Here is a 15,362-nt window from a genome sequence, read left to right as displayed (position 1 = left end):
GTTTATCCGCATCAGCATTGCTAATTTTCTTTTCCACCATACGTCCAGCTTGACCCCTAAAGTCAATTATACATCGCGCGAATACTTTTTCTCGCACCCTGTGCAAGTATGATCCGTGCGAGTAAAACCGCGTGTTCGCCATATTTCGGTATTCAGCTGCCATTGAGTTTGTCACATAATTCGTTATTGACGCAAAGTGAAACGAAACATTGTCAACTATATATAGTTACATCATTAATATGATCCGGAAGTTCGCATGAACATACTATGTGTATGTGTATATAATTTCGACGCATCAGAAGAATAACGTTATCTGATCGGTATACCACCGAAAAAGATACCGTCGCAAGTTATACTTATACATTCATTTTCATCAAAAACACGTTGTCGACACTACGGCGCGATAGATATAAATTCAAAAATTGAATGTGTTCGTTCGTTACGTCTGCAAAAGATTTGCCTAGCTCAAACTACAATTGTCACATGTATGCGTCAAATTTGACCAAGTTTTTGCGAACCATCGTTCATTTGAAATTGAATACGTATTATTACGATATACTCGGATGAGAAATCAGTCCATTGTTTATTAACGCAGGCTATTCTGTTGTACCGTGCTTAGGCGAGTCAATTATATGCACTCGTCGGTTCAGCACTGGGTAATAAATTTTTAAGAACCTGTAACCCGTGCGGGTCCGTTGTACGACTTGGTTTTTGGTGCCACGAGTCATCGAAGACCGAAGTACATCTGAAACCTACAGGTGACGAACGACTCAAGGCGGGTGTTTACTAAAATTAGATGGCCGGGCGGGGGGTTCCAACACACCACTACAACGGAAAAAATGAAATAGAATTTAATGTACCAAAAATATTATAATACATATATATATATACCAAACGGTGTGCAAAATTAATTGATAACGAAATCATTAAAATAACCCCCACACCTTGCAGGCTGTACGCGAAAATTTCAACTGTCAAGTTATGAAATGCCTAAATACATGTTTTCCTAATATTCGACACTTGTCACCTAATCTGATTCCACCTATTCGGATCAGCACTATAGCCTACTATCAACCTGATGGTTGTAATTGCAAATGTAAAATTGCGTGAGCTGCAAAATGATTGTTGTTTCCTGAATTACGTGTAGATCAAAATGTCGGACTGTATATCTAGCTATCAACTGTGTATCGAAAAATTGAATTGTGACTCTGTGTGTGTGTGTGTGTGTGTGAGAGAGAGTGTGAATGTGTCACGCAATCGTTTCGCGTCAAGAAAGTAAGTGTCGAAAAGGCAAATGCACAATTCGATTCCAGCGTTTTCCAAAATGGGAAACGGATTTACCTTCTTAGTTTTTGAATGAAAAAACTACTTAGTCTCAGAATCGATTTGCAGGAGCTTTTGCCAACTGATTGAACTCTCAGGAACTCATTAACAGCTGCAAAAATACAACGAAATTTATCAGTTTCTCAAAAGTTTAAGGGAGCTATTTTTTTCTGATACACCACTGTTCAACATGCGCGACCCTTTTTCAACCGAGAAGCCCACTATTTGAATCCATTGCACTCTTTACGCTTCTATAATGTCACATCGCGCCTCCACAGGCCATTGAACGAACCCGAAATTGGTGATAATGTGACCCAATAAAAAAGCATAGTAGGCCGTCGGACTTTGGAATAATTGAAGATATTCATAGTATGCAATTCATATTTTCGGCGCATAATAATAGTTATGAAGTACAGTTTGATTAACAAAATATACAAATTGACGAGAAACGGTACAAACGATGATTCACTCCTACACTATTTATATAACGATATGATATTTCGTTTGTTGAGCCGCATTGGGAGGTGTAGTAGTAGGGTGTAGTCGCAGAGGCAAGTCCCATATCATGGTTTCGATGTCAAGGCTTGAGGGACCTCGCCAGTCGTTAGCCTTCTCGTTGGGCATGTCGACAGGCATAGCAGTGGTAACAAATTCAAAGTGTAGCCTCCACTTGAGCGTGACCAAGTCTGTGGTGAAATCAGGGGTGACGTGAAGGGGAATGGGTAACACCAGCTGTGAGTATTTCAATCCCAAGCAGACCTCGTGATGTTTGTTGTAGCTAACGAGCGCGGGCGAGGTTCGTGCGCGTCTGTAACCTTCAGCAACATGTTCTTCGGATTGTAGAGCCACAGAAACCTGGGCACAGGACACGGTGGCTCTTGAAAAGTCAAAAGTTCCTACTATGTCCTCACCAAGTTTGTAGGAATTCTTGAACAAGCAAAATCTAACGACGCGGCCGCGACTGTTTGTTACATTATAGAAATTGGGACTGCGACGCGCAGTGATATTCTGAAAAGCATAACACGTCACACGAATCAATCAAGGTTCAGATAACAAAAGACCAGATATGAATCCTAAATAGTAACAACTCACAAGCTACCTGTAAAGTTTGCATAGCAACATCTAGCGGTGTGTCTCTTTGCCGTGTTTCCATAAATGGGTTATTGGGACTGAGATCGACGCTGTCGTTACACGGCGCAATATCAGGTAGTTCTGGAATTTTTATGAAAGATGCATTCAATTGTTACATTTGAAAGCTGGATTATCCCACCCGAATATAACTTACCGCTCAACGAAAGGACTCTAAACGGAACTCGTAGTAATTTTATGGCAGAATTCACCCGCTGTGTGCCGATTGTAATTTTATAAGAATATTTGACTGCCTGGCCTCTGTACGAGGGGGGTGCATCACTCGGTATTCTCTCCCGGTATACATCTAGAAATATACGACCGTAACTGAATTATCTCATTTCTAAACACAGCCCCACCAATTGAATACCAAGCGAGAATTGAGAATTACACATTACATACAAGTCTCGCTTTCACCTGGCGACAGTCTGAGATCACAGAACAATATCTTTGGTTTTGTATTCAAAACAACGTGTCCATTGTCCTGCTGCCAAGGAGCGAACGTAGTATCTAAAAGACGATATCAAATGAGACTGTTTTCGGGCCAGTTCATCCAGTTTGTCATACTCGTTTACTTGTTTGAAGTACCTGCATTTATAGCTGCCGACTGGATAGAATTTAATCTCTCTGACAGCACCGCCTTACCGTTTGTAGAACATTGGCAGTGTACCTGTGCGCTTGCCCATGCCAGACTTTCAAACACATCACTGGAAGCAGAAGGAAAAGATGTTTTCGCAACTCAAATGTAAAAATAGGCGATTTTGGCCGGATGCTGAAAATAAAAAAAACACGCTATTACACAACTAATGACGCGCGCGTTGACAATTGGCGAACTATTATTCCACTGGAGGAAAAATATCGTTTTTGTCCACTCGTAGAGCAAAATATAGGCTCCGCATCGGTGGCGTGCTTTGTCTATATTCACGCTGTCAGTTCCCTCAGTTGAGGTGATGTTTTCGCGTCCTAGTAAACTGAACTTTTTGCTTGTGCATTTAGTTCAATCTAGTTTGAGATTGTATTAACATTCAATTTTTAAAAGATTCTCTTTTCTTCTCTCTTTGAATCTACATTTTCATCTCGATCGGCGGGCTTCGCCTCCTGTACCCCACCGTCGCGGAATCGTCGTGTATCTTGTAATTTTTTACCAAAACAGTCAATTTATTGGGATATCACGTCCCTTGCTCATTTTCAACATGCGACCGACAGCCTAGTCATACAGTTTTATTGGCCGCCAATCGCCTAATTTTACATTTTCACTGGGAAAAATATTACGTTCAACTCGTGGGCAAGAAGAGCCTTGAGTGAGTATGATATCCGAACTTCACACTCACTCACAGTATCGTGCCTTGCCCACTAGTTGCATGATATACTATTTTTGGGGGGTTCTGCGTTTTTGGGGGTATGCCCAGACTTCTACGAACACACTGTACAAACCTGTGGCTTTGGGATATCTGATGATTAGGATTTGTCGGGTTGCCGAAGGTGATACAGCACTCGATCAATTCGCCGGAAAAATATGCAGGTCCTCTAACTAATTTAGCCGTGATATCGATCATCTTTAACAAGTTGAGACGAAACGATCAGTGACGTACAGGCGTTGATTGTATATAGCTGAGTGTATTATTGTTCCGTTTAGTTAACGTACGCATAACACATGTATAACGTGTATGTGACTTGATGCGTGATGTACAATACTGAAGGAAAATGGAGAAAGTCGAAGAATTTAGATCATGCTTCAGATGAGAAGAAGCACGTATGTATGTCAATTCATACAATAGCCTTACATAAAGCCCCCGCGACGAGAGCTGTTTTCTCTTTGCAATTTTTCTGCAACGAAATTCCTCTTGAATGTATCTTCTGACAGTTAGCAGCACAGATCGACCAGTCGACGAGACGGTCTAAGGACAAGACACGCGGCAATGTCGGCTGCCTTGGAAAGCTTGGAAACTGGCCGACATTGGTTAATTCCGTTGGATCCTACCGATGAGCACATCGATGAATCGCTTCATGATCGCTTCGTGTTAAAAAAAATGACGTATGTGCGCTCCTATGCGAGCCACCGATATATGTATGTACACACAACATGTATGCCAGCTCATAAACTTAATACTTTACAACCAATCCGCACACGTCAGTAGGTACCAAAAAGCTGGAGACAAGAGGGCTGACAAAATAGTGACGATAACAAAATGAATAAACCAGTTTTTATGAAGTTTAGTAAAAAAAGTGGATAAAAACGGCGTACACGTACACGTATTATAAGCCGAACACCACGGTATAACGGGCGCTGTGTAACAGCGAAGAATGTGGTCATTTTTCTCCCGTGATCCTACCAAAGATTTTCCTTACGAGATTGGAGAGCCAGTCTTCGGTTTCGAGGGGAAGAGCTTGTGGACACTTCACAGAGCAAAGAGGAAGGTAACCTCATTTAACATAACCTAACCACGTTCCTTCAGCACTTCAGACGAATACCACGAGATCATCCCGCACCAGATCTCTGTCCAGAACTATGTACAGAACTATGTTGGATAAAGTCGGAATTAGGCTGACAGCGTGCAAAAGGAAACCGGCGATGTACCCCAGTGCTTGCATGTAACAAAGCTTGCGGCTTGTGTTCTCGAAGCGTCAATGCTGCTAGCTATTTCACTGTCTTGCTTAGCACGGGCAGCCCGTGGTAGTTCTTTGTCTGACATAGATTGGGTCCTTTTGAGTTATTTACTTTTAATTATTTATTTATATATTTTACGGATACGATGTCCTTTTACATATGAATTCAAAAACAAAAACAAAAACAGGATAGGTAGACCGGCCAATAAATGTACAATAACATGCATATAGAAAGAACAAAAATGTAATGGGAGGTGAAGACTGATGGATTTTTATGATAACTATAGACTAAACTTACTTTTTTCGTTTAAACTATTCGAGATTGTCTGAGGAGCGAGTGCTTACAGGTAGCTTATTCCAATATCGAACAAGAAGATCAAGTGCGTTGTAATATAAGTAGTTGCTTCTAACCGTTGGATCTTCTCGAAATGTATCAGGATTTTTAATAGGATAATTCATATCCCTCAGACTCTGCATATGCGAAGTTCGTATATGTGTAGACATATGCAAACACAGTAGCATTTCTTGTTGTGATTCAATGCATCTTCTTACAGGGAACCAATGTCGGCGAAGATGTTTCTGTTTTTGTCATTCAGGCAAAAAATGGAGGTGATGCAGATCTGGAAACCGCCAGAGCAGCTGTAAAAAGGTTAAAGACTCTCAGGCATCCTAGCATATTGACCTACCTCGATAACCTTGAGGTATGGTATCAAGCCAAGACGGCACTACGTCATCCTTGATCCATTGTCACAGATTACTTGAATTTCTCCGTATTCTTACAGACAGAGAAGACTATATACCTGGCAACAGAGAGAGTCGAACCACTGCAGTTGCGACTGCATGGAAACAATCTGCCCGAGGGGCAGCAGCGCGACTTGTACCTTTCGTGGGGGATTTTTCAAATCACTGTAAGTTGAAGAAATTTGAGATTTTATATTGTCTATACCTCTTTCCGTCATCGGGCATTGAGCGTAGAATATCCTGAGCTACTGTTGAAATAATAATGAGGCTTATACAAAGTGCTTGTTAACATTTTATCTATAAAAAGAGTACTGTAACTTATGTCTGTTGAGAATAATGAATCACTGGTAACTAACGGAGTGAAAGATATAGCAGTACAAAAATTGTAACGTCCCAGCATCGAGGCCATGCCGAAACGAGTTGTTGATCCAGACTTTTTCACGTTTCACGTGTCTTGATCAAAAGATCCAAGTATGGCAAAAAGAAGAGCGTGGGGCTATAATGATTTTATTTGTGTTTGAATAGCGTGCTCTCAGTTTTCTGAATAACGACGGCAATCTTAGACACAACAACATCAATCTCTGGTCGGTTTTCGTAAATGTGGAAAGTGGCGAATGGAAGCTGGGGGGAGTGGAGTACACGACAGGGGTAACGGTAAACTATACTCCCTTGCCCGCGGCCCTGCGCGTCTACCAACCTCCTGAAGCTACAGAAACCTACAAACCTCAATCAAAATGGTATAGAAACTTATTTGTTATGCGGTCTTTATGGTAGACATTGAAATACCGATATAACAAATTACTGTATTTACCAAAGCAAATTGTACCGATGATGGCGGTAGGTGATAGATAACAATTTCCATCACTTGGGACACCACCAGGACAAGGACTACAGTATAGCTAGGGTCCAGTTTGCACATGACATTGTGTTTATTTTAATTACAATGCAATATTGTGGGATTCTCATTAGCTTTGTTCGATTTTCCAAATTTTTTGACTATTGTGTGATATGACTATTTAGGTATACCTGATGTACAGGATATTTCAAGTTATTCCGCACGTTTCTGTACACTTTGGTATTGAACGCAGATGCTAGTAAGAAAATGCCGTACACTAGCACCTTATAAATCACCGATCAATCATATTTACGATACGATTCTAGTGCTGCTTCCTGAATATATCAAGTACGTTTGTTCAATACCTCATTAAAATCACATCCTTGAAATGGCAGCACGATTGACGCGTGGGGACTTGGCTGCCTCATATGGGAGGCATTCAATGGCCCGCTCAACAGGTCTGCTGATCTGAAGACCAAAACGAATCAGGTACAAATCAACGCAAGGTACCGCTTTGATGAGATTACATCCAAGACTGTACCTATGTTTTGCTATCTAGATTTTAATTTAAATTCTTTAAGATACCCAAACAACTATTGGCTGTGTATCGAGAGCTCTCCAGTCACAATGCAGACGTACGACCCAATCCAGCCGATGTGATAGCAAGGTGTAGAAGCAACGGAGGATATTTTAAGAATGACTTGGTCGACGCCCTCTTATTCTTGGAAGAAATCCAGATGAAAGAGAAGGGTGAGAAAAGTAGATTCTTCACACAACTAGCCTCAAAGCTGGAAAGTTTTCCCGATGGAGTTGGAAGGTATAAAATCTTACCCCAACTTCTGGCGGCATTTGATTTTGGAGACGCTGGAAGTGCGGTTCTACCACCGCTACTGCAACTCGGCCGTAAATTACCCGATCCTGAGTATCAGCGTCGCGTTGTGCCCTGTGTCGTGAAATTATTTGCATCAAACGACAGAGCGACACGTTTGCGACTCTTGCAGCATCTAGAGCGATTCGTAAACCATCTTCAACCTTCCACGGTCAATGAGGCGATTTTCCCACAGGTTTTTATTGAATGTATATACAGCAGCGACTGAACGTCTATGATACGATGACAGATTTAAGAGAGTTGTTGTTCGGCCCATAGAGTGACTTTTGTATTCCCAATTACAACACGACACTCTTAAATCTTTAGGGGAGATTGATATTCGTGTAACAGAATTGTTCAATTTACAGGTTGCTCGTGGCTTTTTAGATACAAACCCTGCTGTCAGAGAACATACTATCAAGTCGGTAGTTCATCTCGCTTCCAAGCTAGATTATAACAACCTTAACGTAGAAACACTCAGACATTTTGCCAGACTTCAATCAAAAGACGACCAAGGTGGAATACGAACAAACACCACTGTATGCCTTGGCAAAATTGCTCAACATCTGCACCCTCAAATCAGACAAAAAGTACGTCCTGGAAATGAGGTCAACAAGTAGTTGCAGATTTCCTAAATTCTTATAAACATTTGGATACACTAATTACTTGTATACTACGGACGCTCATTCTTTACAACTCGTATGGAATATGTAAGCGTGAGTAAATCCCCTTGGTTTTCCTTAAAAGCCATATTACGGGATTTTCGTTCGTACTGACTTCGTGCCTACTCTGGTATCTCACAAAGCCATTTCGATACAAACTTGAGGTAATATCAGTTATTTCCGTGCTTTTGGATCCCCTACGAGCAGTAAGGAATGACGGACCCTGTTTGTTGCTTGTCATATTTTATCATTGTTACATCTTTGCCACTGTTTCAAGGTACTCATCGGTGCTTTTGTCAGAGGTACCAGGGATTCATTTGCTCCTGCGCGCAGCGCAAGTATATTGGCATTAGCTGCGACGCAACAATATTTCCTTCTACAAGAAGTTGCGAACCGAATACTCCCGGCTCTCTGTCCGCTTGCTACCGATGTGGACAAAGGTGTAAGAGAAAATGCTTTTCGTACAATTCGGGGATTTCTTTCTAAGCTCGAACGAGTCTCCGAGGATCCCGGACTTCGCGAATCTATGGGTAAACATTGACACCGGCAAACAAGCCTGAGATGTATAAACCGGCGAAACTGTTTCAGAAGCGGACGTCAATACGGCCACACCAAGTTTGAGCAATGCTGCAGCTACGTGGGCAGGGTGGGCCGTTACCGCTGTTACAGCTAAGTTCTATCGCAGTCAATCTGACACACCAAAGTCATCCAACACGCAAGCATCAAGAATTTTGCTTAGCAAACCAGCCTCGCTTGGTTTGTCCCATTACATTACGCGTTTGCCTAACTTAAAGCTTATTATGACAAGGGAGCGATATTCATACGTGTTATATTTATAACAAATACGGATTGAGCTTTATGGGGGCACGCTTACAAAATAGGAATGCCAAGGGGAAATAATGATCTTTATTCTTAAATGATTGGCACAGAGCAGGCCAGCAGTTCCCAGAGCAGTGCGAGTACGACGACGACGACCAGTAGCGCGACAAGCATGACTTCGTTGGATCATGATCAGGATCAAGATCCCCAGAGTACTGGAAATACAAATTCGGACTGTGAATGGGATTGCTGGGAGGCAGACAACTGGGGTGACATGGAACAGCAGTCTGTAACCACACCGAATGTTGCAGCATCTATGGCTAAGACTCAATCTTCTGCGGTTGCATCGAAAGTTCATGACCCTCAGTGGGAGAACCTTGAGGAAGAACCGGTCAGTAGTTGATGAGTATTTCTTAAGAGTGCGTGTGATATGATTTACTTGCTATCTGGTCAACAACGGTCGTTCAGATTGTAAGTACCAACGAAAAACACAAGCAGCTACGATAAATGCTGTACTAACAGTGTCTACCTCCTGTGTGCAGTATCACCTAACGCAGGTTCCTGTCCTCGAATTTTTTATGACCTTATGTATCTTATAAACTTCAATTATTTACGATCTCTTCCCGGTGGAATCGCAAGGCAAATCGAGATGAGGGCCACTGTAGCATATGTTTTACAGGAGGAGGAAAGTCAAGCAGATGACAAGGGCGGATACGATGGAAGCCGACAAGAAGGCTGGGATGACTCTGAATTTCAGCCGATTGAAGAATTCCCGTCGTTTGAACAGTCTGGTGAGATATTTAACAATTTCAACAATCACCAAATCGCCAATCATTTCCAATATCTTTACTTTGTGTATTATATGTCTAATTGCCATCGACGGACAATGTTATTTGACAATGAGTATAACTCATCGGGAACACGGGAGATCCGGAGATTGCGCGCGACTCGCATGTCGTATCAAATCTGTATTATTCATTTACTCTGTGTGTACGTATAACATGGATGTAAATGAAATTTTTGCAGCAAGTAATGCTAAACTCGAAGAGGCAAAAAAGAAACGGGAGGAACGAAAATTAGCACGTCAGCGTCAGATGGAAGCTAAAAGAGCAGCCAGAATCCAAGGAAATAGCGCGCCTAAAAAAATTTAGTATCACTGACTCAATGCCGAAAAATTGGGAACAATCGCAGTGTCATCATGATCATTACGAAGTTACAAATAACGTACCATTACACATTAATAAGATTATTAATAATGATAATTATTAATCATATTGTTTCATCTATTCTTGCTGCAACTGTCGCTATTACTGTTATTACTATGAAAAATGTCATTACATGATCTAGAATGGTTAACCAAACAGTTTTATACTTGTCAAGACAGAGGTATTGATGTAACAAAAATTTTTAGATACGGTGTGCTGGCTTTTTTCTCATACCCTTACTTCCCACGTCGCAAATAGATGTCCAAACCGAAGCTCATAAGTGTACGTCCGTCCGTCCGTGTGTGTGTGTGTAAAGCCATGGTTATTGTTGTGGAAACTTGAGAAAGATCGGAAAGTAACTTGCAATTTTTAGGACAGACTATAATGAATTTGAGTGTACTAGAAGAAAATGCTCCGTTCATCCGATTCTTTTACTAATCACAAACACCATTCGATTATTGGCCGAATCCATGAAATTACTGAACAGCGTGCCGATCTCTGCAAACAAACGTCTGCCGGGTAGATTTGTGATTCGCAATGCATCTACAATATGTACATGCATATATGGAAATAGCTTGAATGTATAATCTGTTCCACGATACCATAAAAAATGTCAATGTCAGGATACAGCGATAGTGTTTTTGCGTAAAATATCCATACATGGATTGCATAGATTCTGTGTGCCATATCGGACATATTGGATATGAGCAACTTGAATTAATCGACCAGACAGGTGATTGCCAAAAACTTGGAGATCATAGTATACGAAATATTAATATTTATGAAATTAGTCTTTCTATACAATTGCTCGCAGCTTGTACTCTTACAACTAAATTGTAATGTATGTCTATATACCTATGTGTGTGTGTGTGTGTGCATGCACGTGTGCGCGCGTACACACACATACGTATATTTTCTCATCGCTACGAAATTCCATGTGATATAATAATAAAGATTAAAATTAATTATTGGAGCCTGGGCGAGCTTGCCTTTTTCACTTTCAGCGTAATACGTAAAAATAAATAGTAATGTTTTATAGGTAAGATGCATGCACGAATTTACGTGGTTGACGCCGAATAACGCATATGTATTTACATAATTATTTTGTATATGCATTTGCATTATGATGTAGCATGTGAGATATAGCGTATCAAACTTGTTTCGTAGTTTTTCGAAGACAGGGAAGAAGGAGCACAATTTTTTAGACTCTGTTGTTTTTTTTTCACAGTTTAAGGCACACTCCACGCTCGTCACTACCGAATCTTCATTCTCTGTTACTGTACTAGTATAGGTATAAATATAATTTGCTGATGAATGAATGCCTTGAAGTAACTAAATCTATAATTCGCTCTAAATCTAATATTAATATTCTAGATATAGGTAATATCTGTACTGTACACAAATTTATGTCATTATCACCATTTACCGCGCACAAACCTATACTTTGAGACATGTTTCGTCTGCATGACGACGACGAAGACGACAGTAATAATAGTAGTAGTCGTAGTAGCAGTAATAGTAATAATAATAATAATAATAACAACAACAACAACAAGCTAGTAATTGTAATATTCGTAGTAGTAGAATGATAATGATAGTAATAACAATGCCGATCAAAGGTAATAGTAATAACAAAATAGTGCTCAGAGGAAGATGCGGATGACATATGGTCAATTAAAACAGTTTCCCCGCAGCATTTTCATTGTACGACAAAATTGTAACAACGCCGAAACTGTTTTTAAACAAGCGTTTTTCTACTTTAGTATTGGACTTGGTATACGTGGGAGAGAGCAGTTTTGGAATTGGATGACCAATAGATAAGTTTGAAAACGTGACAACTACTTCCCAGCAATTGACTGCGTTGTCGCGCATAAGCGAACGCCCTTATGCAAATTTGTACATTTACCAAGTCTATGTATCGAAACAAGTAAATACAGGGCGTGAGAATGTAGCGCGACAATTAACTTCTTAGTACCGATACTTGGAACTGCTACCATTCAATTAATGCGCGACAGAATTACCGAATGCACATCTTTGAACAGAAGTTGGGGAGAATAGTTCAGGCAAGGTGCCCTTGTCTTAATGGAACTGCGAAGTACAGCTCTGTTGCATTCCGATTTCTGCAGTTTTCGCAAACGTTATTCATTTATTCATGTGCTTGAGTTAAGTGAAATAGTTGTGTCAATCCCAAGAGTTGGTTATGCTCTGAAACTTTCAAACAAACCGCAAGTCATCGGGTAAAACCTCGCAGGTGAGTAGTACATGCAGGCAAGTATAAAATACAAACAAAAAAATTCACAGATAACTAGAAAAATTACGTTGTCGTTGCACAGGCAGTGTTGATACATGCAGTTCCATTTGTGGATTTAAGGCACCAGCTCACCATGTTCCGAGATTCAACCTGCGTGCTTTGATAGATTCAGGGGCATATCTGAAACAAACGTAGACATGTTACAAATTGAGTGTCACACATCTGATCGACGATTGTTGAAAGTCTTTTGGTTTTATTCCCGAGGTAAACAATTACGAGCACACTGGTAAAATGCACAATTATGTCTGTAGACTAAACGAAACAGTATTAGAGGTCGTACGATTGTTAAGAACAATATCAAAGTGTTCCGCTTTTTGTAGAACGAGTAGAAATGTGCACCTGAAGGTGAGAGCGGTTCTTCCCCGTAGTCTTTGTAGCGACGAACGTTCGATAATGGTGGCCGGGTCAGGGATGGTGCGTAGAGAGGCATAGGCTGCGGGTAGTGGACAGGTGGCACATAGGGCATCCACGCTGGAGCTCGGCAAGGCCCGGGCGGCAGCATGGATATCCCGTACATGGGATGGTTAACCTGTGTTGCCCCCCCTGGTGTTACGTAACTGTCCATACGTAATCTGGGGTAAGTGTGGCTCAAGGAATACTTGAAAACCTGCTTGTCTTCAGGCCTGAGTAAGGTTCGCAAGAAACCTGGCTCTGCACTGGGCTTATCCTCTCCCAAAATGCTGGTTATACTGTAAGACGACAGTTGCTTGGGAGAGGAGGGATGCGCCGCGATGGTGGGTGCCTGAGCAGCTGCTCGGCGCTTCGAAGCGTGATCTCCCAATGTAACTCGTTCTAGTTCTCGCAATATTCTTTTACGAGGTGATACAACATTGGGATCCAAAAGACGGGTCAACCTATCCACAACGACCGCTAAAGTTTTGCCAGGCAAGGTACCATTCATTGTACGGGTTACCTTCGAAACGACTGCATTGGTATCAGTGTTCAAAGTCAAGGACACAGGATTGTGGGGATTCCTCCGTTTTTTGACTAACAGCCGTGGGTGCACGGGTAATCGGTTCTTCGGATATCTACGATAGTAGAAACTCAGCTGGGAAGATATGCCACGCCTGGGTACTGCTTGCTTCCAACAATGATCTCGTTGCCAGGGGCTCGATTGTACCGATGAATTGTCATCTGACACTGAAAAGCAACATTGATGTTTATAAAAGACAACAGAGGTTGGACAGAATTTCTCACACTTTTGAATCATGAGTGGTAAAAATGTTTAAAGATATTGCTCTGATTAAACAGTAGGAACCTTACCACTGAGAGACGTAGAGCTTTCGTGCCTATGGGGTGTAGTGCTGGCCGGGGGCCAAAATGTTTTTTTAGGCACAGGGAACCAAGTGGTACGATCCCCATCCATCCTATGCGACAATTCCAGTATAAACTTTCCATCCTTAAAGAACTTGAGGCGTCCCCCGGGTGTTGGAAGTAGATGATTATCTACGCCGACCTGGTCATGGCAATTTTGCTTAGGACAAGAATTCTTTCCGTTTGTTTTTGTGAGGGTTGGGTAGAGGGTCGCAGAATCGCGCGAGCACATTTCTGCTACACCCCTCACGTGACCCGTGACCCGAGCGTGACATTCTGCTTGCTCCTCCCGCATCCTGACTCACCGCCGCTACCAACCATCCTGCCGCTCAGCCTTCCATGGCGCTGTCTGGCTAATTGTCGCCACACTCGGTCCGTTCGTCGTCCTTCCACTTTTGATTCGCCAATGGCCAGGCCGAGTTTGCGGCGCTGGGTCTGGCAACAAGATTGACTTAGTCCGAGACGCTGGACAGGTTGTAAGTCCTCGACGAAGACAGTGCGAGACAAGCTCTTGAATTTCCAGAGTATCTCTCCGGTCCGATCGTTGACAGTCTTGTCTATCCAACCCCCCACCCCCCCCCGCCCCCACCCCGCCACCGCCGAGCTGCCAATGTAAATTCAGGGTCAACACTATCGGTCGTCGTTCGGCATCGAGCGTCGTGTACCCGTGCCCTGTTTCGTATCCGAAGGGTTAGCCGGTAGATTTCGTTTGCCGTCGGTGTCGAACAATGACCGAGTTGCAGCAACAGCCCACAAGACAACAGTCGTCCACCCACGCATCTGCCCGCCCGTCCACAGTGCTCGCTCGCTCACTCGTTCGCTCGCTGGTAGGTATCTTCGCGGTAGGTTGGTTGGTTGGTTGGTTGGTTGGTTGGTTGGTTGGTTGGTTGGTTGGTTGGTTGTTTGGTTGGTTGGTTGGTTGGTTGGTTGGTTGGTTGGTTGGTTGGTTCGTACGTTCGTTCGTTCGGTCGTTCGTTCGTTCGTTCGTTCGTTCGTTCGTTCGTTCGTTCGTTCGTTCGTTCGTTCGTTAGTTCGTCGTTCGTTCTTGCACACACGCACGTCTCTTGCCGTCTATCATTCGGTCTAACCCACCCCCCCCCCCCGGCCGCCTTCGCCAGCCGATCTCTCGCTCTCCGCCTCTCGCGGCCGGCCTTCCGCCGACGACGTCTCACGTTCAGCCGCACTTGCCTGTTCGTGCGTACTCTCTCGTTCACCCGCCGCGGTATATAGCTGTTTATTTTCTTCTGGCACAGCGGTCATGTACAACACGCGATTCTGACCTGTGTGAGCGCGCGCGCGCGCGTGTGTGTGTGTGCGTGTGCGTGCGTGCTGTCGTTGCACAGCGTGTCCGTAAGCGCGAGTAGAAAACCCCACACTGTGCGAGATGATGTGCTCCTGGAAAATGCGTTACGGTACGCCTTGGGCACCGGCGTGTCGTTGCAACGCACTGCGACTTCAACGAGACACCATCAACACGGGAATATATCTCAACACTCCTTGTTATTCATCCGCACGCGAAGACAAGGATCGTCGACACAGTGAATCCACG

General features: G+C 42.8%; 3 protein-coding genes across 6 annotated transcripts; 1 reads left to right on the top strand and 2 right to left on the bottom strand.

Moving 5' to 3' along the window:
* Positions 1–836: 836 nt before the first annotated feature.
* On the bottom strand, positions 837–4,396 carry LOC107223554 (RAB6A-GEF complex partner protein 2). 3 transcript variants are annotated; one of them, XM_046745672.1, is made up of 8 exons: positions 4,236–4,396; positions 4,097–4,145; positions 3,886–4,007; positions 3,040–3,158; positions 2,854–2,961; positions 2,609–2,758; positions 2,423–2,535; positions 837–2,331 (listed from the first exon to the last, which is right to left on the bottom strand). In XM_046745672.1, exons 3-8 carry the CDS (start codon positions 4,005–4,007, stop codon positions 1,804–1,806), a joined length of 1,140 nt encoding a protein of 379 aa, XP_046601628.1. In that variant the 5' UTR covers positions 4,097–4,145; positions 4,236–4,396; the 3' UTR covers positions 837–1,803. The 3 variants fall into 3 exon arrangements, with proteins under 3 accessions (XP_046601628.1, XP_015518745.1, XP_015518746.1); XM_015663259.2 differs by having other exon boundaries at positions 3,886–4,145; XM_015663260.2 differs by lacking the exon at positions 4,097–4,145 and having other exon boundaries at positions 4,236–4,386.
* A 101-nt stretch (positions 4,397–4,497) lies between these two features.
* LOC107223550 (N-terminal kinase-like protein) lies at positions 4,498–12,468 on the top strand. The gene is made up of 12 exons (XM_015663255.2): positions 4,498–4,869; positions 5,613–5,759; positions 5,841–5,966; positions 6,325–6,536; positions 7,030–7,123; positions 7,216–7,698; positions 7,871–8,092; positions 8,442–8,694; positions 8,753–8,920; positions 9,094–9,374; positions 9,663–9,774; positions 10,010–12,468. Exons 1-12 carry the CDS (start codon positions 4,756–4,758, stop codon positions 10,132–10,134), a joined length of 2,337 nt encoding a protein of 778 aa, XP_015518741.1. The 5' UTR covers positions 4,498–4,755; the 3' UTR covers positions 10,135–12,468.
* Positions 10,952–14,910, bottom strand: LOC107223553. 2 transcript variants are annotated; one of them, XM_046745668.1, is made up of 3 exons: positions 13,763–14,910; positions 12,780–13,639; positions 10,952–12,619 (listed from the first exon to the last, which is right to left on the bottom strand). In XM_046745668.1, exons 1-3 carry the CDS (start codon positions 14,106–14,108, stop codon positions 12,608–12,610), a joined length of 1,218 nt encoding a protein of 405 aa, XP_046601624.1. In that variant the 5' UTR covers positions 14,109–14,910; the 3' UTR covers positions 10,952–12,607. The 2 variants fall into 2 exon arrangements, with proteins under 2 accessions (XP_046601624.1, XP_015518744.1); XM_015663258.2 differs by having other exon boundaries at positions 12,839–13,639; positions 13,763–14,909.
* Positions 14,911–15,362: the final 452 nt, after the last annotated feature.

The sequence above is a fragment of the Neodiprion lecontei genome, chromosome 7 (genome assembly GCF_021901455.1).
Source record: "Neodiprion lecontei isolate iyNeoLeco1 chromosome 7, iyNeoLeco1.1, whole genome shotgun sequence".
NCBI lineage: Eukaryota > Metazoa > Arthropoda > Insecta > Hymenoptera > Diprionidae > Neodiprion > Neodiprion lecontei.
The sequence above is the reverse complement of the archived record's forward strand: the minus strand, read 5'-3'. Positions and strand labels throughout refer to the sequence as shown.